This window comes from Oryza brachyantha, chromosome 8 (genome assembly GCF_000231095.2).
Source record: "Oryza brachyantha chromosome 8, ObraRS2, whole genome shotgun sequence".
Lineage (NCBI taxonomy): Eukaryota > Viridiplantae > Streptophyta > Magnoliopsida > Poales > Poaceae > Oryza > Oryza brachyantha.
In genome coordinates, this window is record NC_023170.2 from 14,100,357 (window position 1) to 14,106,619 (window position 6,263).

Below are 6,263 nucleotides of genomic sequence, written 5' to 3' on the forward strand. Positions count from 1 at the left end.
AGAGAGTAATTATTGAATAAGATGAATGACCATAAAAGTCAGTGTTGTGAAATAAAGAAAATAAGAGATAGTACTATTTATACAGAACAAAAAATACCTAGAGTCTAGTAATAAACTTATGTGACAACTCACCCGATTTTCTTCCAAACAAGGTACAATTGCAGGCGCTAATAACCTGCATGTATTGTCTCCTCTATCAATATATACACAGACACACGTTCAATTGGTTCGAACATCTCGAAAGATTGTAACGATATATTTTATCTAATTCATATGAACATCTGCAAAAAGTTGTTCCAACATGTATTACAATTAACAAAAATCAGCACGAATGTCTTATGGTTAACGGATATGTCTGCCACAATTAGTCCAACGTTACATTAACTTACGAATAAAGAACTCCTCATATACACGTTACTAAATAATGATCATTTATTTGAAAAAGTTAAATGAAATGTTTATAAACAAAAAATAATTTATAAATAAAAATTTTATATACATGCTTTCAACTATCTAAAATAATAATGACTGAAAAATAAAGGTTGATAAAAATTCTAAATTAATTCTAAATTTAAAGTTAAAAATTAAATTTTGGCTAAAAAGAATAAACAAAAACTAAAAGAGGAATCGTTACGACGGGATAATTAAAACCACGCATGACCATCAATCTCTCTCCCTTATCTACGTTTCTCTCTCGTGGGATTTTATTTTCTTTCATTTTGGTGGTTTATTGTTCTTGCCCTACCCTGTCCTACGTCGCTGACGCGCCATCGCATCGTCTGGATTACTTGTCGTTCTCCTCCTCCTTACCGGTGACTCGACTAGAAAACCATATGATACTGTCTGATACCACCTGTTATCATGTGGTACCTACATCCTTTGAGCTGCTATTTGTCACGAGGTACAATGATATCAACCGGTATCATCTTGTACCATATAATACCGATTGGTATTATTTGATATCATATCGTGATATGATCTAGTATTAGCTACGCGTGATGACGCAAGATACATAGAAGCATGGAGGCGGGAGGCACGCGGCGTGGCGTCGCATAGCGGGACGTCGCGCAGAGGCAGGCGACACGCGACAACGGACGGAGGCGCGAACATACAACTTTTGTTCGTTCTATTTTATGTATTCCGTTTAGACGAAATGCTAATAGTTCTTAAAGAAAAAAACTGGTGTGTAGTCTGGAGGCCGATTTTAGGGGCCACGGAAGGCAAGGCTCACGTGTCTTTTCACAAGCCAAAGTAGCATTTATATTTATTTGTAGCTTAGAATTATAAAATTTTATAATTTTAACATATCATTTTTTAAGACCCAGCTCCTAAATTTATTACTAGCGCACGGCATTCTGTCTTCACGGAATACATAAATCAGAATGCTGTACAGTATAGATTTGCTGTTTTGCTTTTCGCCAGCCGTCCTGCAACCCGCCCCCACCACAGCAACCACGCGGTCCAGCCGATGCACGCGGCACGCACTGACGCCCCGGCTCAAAAAGCGAAGACCACGGCCCATCCAGCCGCGGTGCAGCAGCAGCGGACAAGGCCGGTTTAGCCTGTAGCAGCAGCTGTGCCGGTCCCGCCGCGGCGGCCGAAAGGGAAGACGAGCGCAACAAATCCCCTCCCAAAAAAGGCAGAGAGGAGAGGGGGGCGACGGGCGAAGCGACGACCCGCGGACTGGACTGGAGGAGGCGGAGGCCTCCAAGCGGGAAGAAGCCGAGCCGACGAGACGGTCCGCCATGTCCGCGTCCTCCTCCCCTCCCGCTCCCGCTCCCCGCGCCGCCGACGCGGCGGTCCCGCTGTTCTACTGCTACGAGTGCGAGTCCACCGTGTCGCTGCCGCCGCCGCCGCCGCAGCCGTCGCGGCGGCTCGTCTGCCCGCGCTGCCGCAGCGACTTCCTCGAGGAGAACCCTAACCCTCCGGAGGTGTCGTCCCCTCCCCCGCCGCCTCCCCCTCCGCCGGGGTTCCTCTCCGACTCCTCCGACGACGACGAGGAGGACGGCGGCGACCTGGACCTCGGGGTGGGGCTCGACCCCGCCGCCACGCGCGAGTACCTCGCCCGCCTCCTCCAACGCCACCTCTACGACGAGCCCGTCGACGTCGCGTCCGCCGCGGCCGCCGCGGTTTCCATGCTGCAGCAGAGCGGCGGCGGCGGCGGCGGCGGCGAGAACGCCCCGGCGCCCGCCGCGTCCATCGCCGCGCTGCCGACGGTCGAGGTGTCCGAGCACGCCGCGGCGTGCGCCATATGCAAGGACGACCTCCCCCTCGCCGCCGCCGCGCGGAGGCTCCCCTGCGGCCACCTCTACCACTCGGACTGCATCGTGCAGTGGCTCGAGATGCGCAACTCGTGCCCCGTCTGCCGCTCCCGTCTCCCGTCCGCCGACCTCCAGCAGGCGGCGCCCTCTGACCAGGACCCGCCGCCCATGCGGATCACGATCAGGCTCTCTACCAACCGTCGCCGCGTCCGCACCAACAATGATGCGGTTCCCCCGGTTGCGGCGTCGCCTACCCAGCTCGCGCAAGCGGTGACTGGGGAAGGAGGTGGGGGGCCTGCGAATAGCACGGAGACTGTATCGTCTGAGTGGCCACCGCCCTCTGAATCCGATGCCGTCATGTCAGATGTCCGCGAGGGCCAGAGATTCTTCGATTGAACCAGAGCTTAGAGATGCAGGTATGCCAGTTGCAACATTTTTTTATGCCTAATTTTTGTCCTTGTAGTTGAATTGGATTGCTTACTGAACAAATAGCTTGTAGTTATGCCTAATTTTTGTCCTTGTAGTTGAATTGGATTGCTTACTGAACAAATAGCTTGTAGTGAAGCTGGCTAGAATATGCAGGCAGGACTGCTGCAAAATTTGAGTGATCTTCGTGTTTGACATGTTACCTGAAGCATGAATTGAATTCCCTAGGGAACTGCTTAATTTTAGTGAAGCCCATTCCACTTTTGTAGCACCTTTTATTGACTTGAAACCTGTTCGTTTTGTGAGGATTTTATGCTAGTAATCAGCAATAAGCTTGAATAACTTGCTGTCTTATATAGCACTTGCATGATTGATCATAATAAACTGAATTTCATGGGTGCTTCGAAATGAAGTTATCATAAATGAGGCGATTTTGTTTATTATATTAGCCAGGTGCCTTTATCATGGAAGATTGGGCTCATGTAATAGCTGGAATTGCTGTTACTTTCGGTTTGTTCGTTACGTTGTTTTTATTTGGATTAAAGATCTTTTAACATCATTTTGATTATGTGTTGTATTCTCATTTTTATCCAGAGTGCAATTCAGTAGTGATCCTGAGCTTTTGACTTTGCACCTTGAAACATAATGTTGCTAGCCACATTTGGTTAGTCCTACACTACCAACTGGTTCGTAATAGAGAGTTTTAAAAATTGTTGATTATGCATGTTTAAGGACATGCTTTGGCTCTTTGAGTGGGTGGCAAGATTATTTTTTTCGCCATAAACCCACACATTGTTAGTCAAGAAATGCTAAATGTCTTGGACGTTTTTAATCAGCATGTTAAATCATGAATATTTTGGTTACTAATGTCTTTGTATTGATACTTGCAAGTCATAATTGTTATCATGGTTATTTGTAATCACTGACTTGCCATGACTAAAAATACTGAGCAAGTCATATGTTCAGATTTTTTTTTTTAGTTTACCTATGGTCCCTGTGTATAAGAAAAAAATGGACTTCCTTATTTTCTAGTCCTTGATACATAATACTCAGTGTTTTAATATATCAAAGACTTAAAATGTAGAAATTCACTATTGGTCCATAAACTATTTGTTGACTTCAATTTTTGCCCTATACTACTCAACACTATATCCTATATATATATTCCAAGGGATAACAATCCTATCCACGAGTGCAGCCTTGTTCTGTCTTAGTTGACTGCCACGTTGGGATTTGGGTATCTTTGTCTCCTCTTGTTCTTTCTGCTGCCATGGGACGCATCAATCGCCCAATCTTTTCTTTGTAAATAGTTCAAAAATGGTTTGGAGTTTGGGACCAACATTGAACTTATCTTAAAATTGAGTGACAAATAAACTTGAAATTGCCTCTTTTCATCAATCTTTTCTCCATGATGTAGCATTGCTTGAAAATGTCGAATAGTAGCATTTCTTGCGGGAAACCTGTCTGAAATAAAGCAAAAGCTCCTGCAAAGCGAACAAAGTTTATTAGAATGGAGTTCTTTGTAAATCAGTGTGATTAATAGCTTATAGAAGTTGGTGTACTGTCTATTACAATGTTGATTGTTTTATGTGGCATACATTCGATTTCCATGATCTAGTCATAATCTATGAGCATTCAACTCTTGGCTACCCAGCAATTCTGCTCTGAAAATTTTAAAAATTGGGGAAAAAAAGTTTTGAAGAAATATGTGCTCTGTAATAATTATCTATTTTTTGTTAGTGTCATTGTCATCAAGGCTGAAGAGGTAGATTTTGCAGGCCGACTTGTGGTTTGACCAAATTCTCTTATAAGAAAGGAACTTGAGCTAACCCCCTGGCATTTCTACTAAAATATCCTTTCATACTTTTGTTTGTTAATCTATTCCCACCTCCATCCTTGTTTTCCCTTTCACATGCTTCCTGCACCTCAACAAACGCTCGTACCATGGAATCAGTCACTCATGCATCAGCCATTCCTACTCATACCAAGAACTACGTCAGTTGTTTGAATTATGCCCTGCTTATGGCATGTAGATTCTTAGCAAGGTATTCAGTTCATGGAGATTATGTGCCCATTACACCCAAAGTTGATTTATTAGGATCCATGCATGACCTTGGCCAAGTGCTCAGGGCCATATGAATAATTTCAACAATCAATTAGCAGGCAGTATGGTTGTCCACGTCATATAAAGCACTCTTGTTCAGCTCAGGATAAAAAATACTTGCATGCTCGATTCTATTTGGAAGACGTACCGCTTTAGTTGTTGAAAACTACCAGGTAATGTAGCCATGTAAAATATTAATAAAGCAGGGGAAGCAGGGAGTATTCACCAAGTTGTGCAACGAATAAGTTCTGTTGTGTTTGATTGTACTGATATATAAAAAGAATAAAGTGTCTAAGTACTTGCTTCTTAAAGCACCATTCAGTGGCATCAGTCTGATTTTTCTGTCCAAAGAACCTCTCTTGAGTGACCTTGTCAGTGCTGTGTATGAATACTTTTCCTTAAAGCTTATAAAGGTTTCCACTTGTGCTCATATTGTTCTTTCATTTCGTGCCCATTTCAGGTGATAAGGTACCTGCTGTTAGCTGTCAGCCAAGAAGTGTAGAAAGAAGAACAACATATGCCTAGTTCTTTCAGGTTTCTGCTTTTGCCTGAGCGAGTTGCCTCAGCAAAAGCACCTTTTCTCGCTGGATAAAAGCTTCTTGATAGATGGTTGAATTAAGTTGTCCTATGCAGAGACGAAGGGCATCGTTGCATTGCTTCTCAATACCTTGTACATTGGTCGAACTTGTTTCTTTTAGCAATAAAATATGTATACATGGTTGTGTTTGTACTTTACCCGTTATAGTTACTCTTCAACTTCACCCATATTGGCAGGATATAGATGGGAAACCTACTGGAGTCTCCAGTGCACTCTCCTGTGTCAATTGTCTGAATGCATAGTGGGCTGAGTCTAGCTAACAAAGATCTCACTGATTCTATAGTTTGACTGAAGCTCTGAGTACATCTCATCGGATTAAACCCAGAATCCCCAACAGACCATGGTACTGCGTCCAAAATCACCAAGGAATCAGCCATATTGTCGATTGTTATTATCTTCTCCTGTGGCTTGTCAAAATGGCCAAGAGAACAGTAGTGAGGTGCTTAGGGGAAGGGGGTACATGGTAATTCCTTATCAAAAGGTAGTGATGAAGATGATGTCTTGTGCATTTTGCTGTACTGGTAAATGTAATATGGCTGCTTAGTTGTGATCTGTGAAGCAGTTTCAGCCCGCTACTACACCGGAATTATACTTTCAGAAATTTGCTCTCCATGACGAGCTACCAGTTGGCCTTCAAGCAGTATTCCTTTTCGTTTCATGAGCATTTTCAACAGAATGGATTCCAATCAAGTTCCTTTCCTTTCCGCGATGTTACCAAAGCAAACTGTAACTGCTTCAGAGGATCAATCCAAGAAGGATTCGCGAAGTTGACGAAAGCCGATCGGTTTTCGTGGATTTTTGACGTTTTGACATGGCTCGAGATCAACTTTTGGTAAATTCCGAGTGATGTTTGACAAATTCAAATGCCAAACAG

At 43.8% G+C, this 6,263-nt stretch overlaps 1 protein-coding gene across 1 annotated transcript; it reads left to right on the forward strand.

Moving 5' to 3' along the window:
* Window positions 1-1,546: 1,546 nt before the first annotated feature.
* Window positions 1,547-6,030, forward strand: LOC102716439 (E3 ubiquitin-protein ligase SIRP1-like). Its single transcript, XM_040527244.1, has 2 exons — window positions 1,547-2,677; window positions 5,252-6,030. Exon 1 carries the CDS (start codon window positions 1,746-1,748, stop codon window positions 2,655-2,657), a length of 912 nt encoding a protein of 303 aa, XP_040383178.1. The 5' UTR covers window positions 1,547-1,745; the 3' UTR covers window positions 2,658-2,677; window positions 5,252-6,030.
* Window positions 6,031-6,263: the final 233 nt, after the last annotated feature.

What these genes read in the sequence shown, in the direction of transcription:
- LOC102716439 (XM_040527244.1), top strand. Translation starts at nt 1,746, where the DNA reads ATGTCCGCGTCCTCCTCCCCTCCCGCTCCCGCTCCCCGCGCCGCCGAC.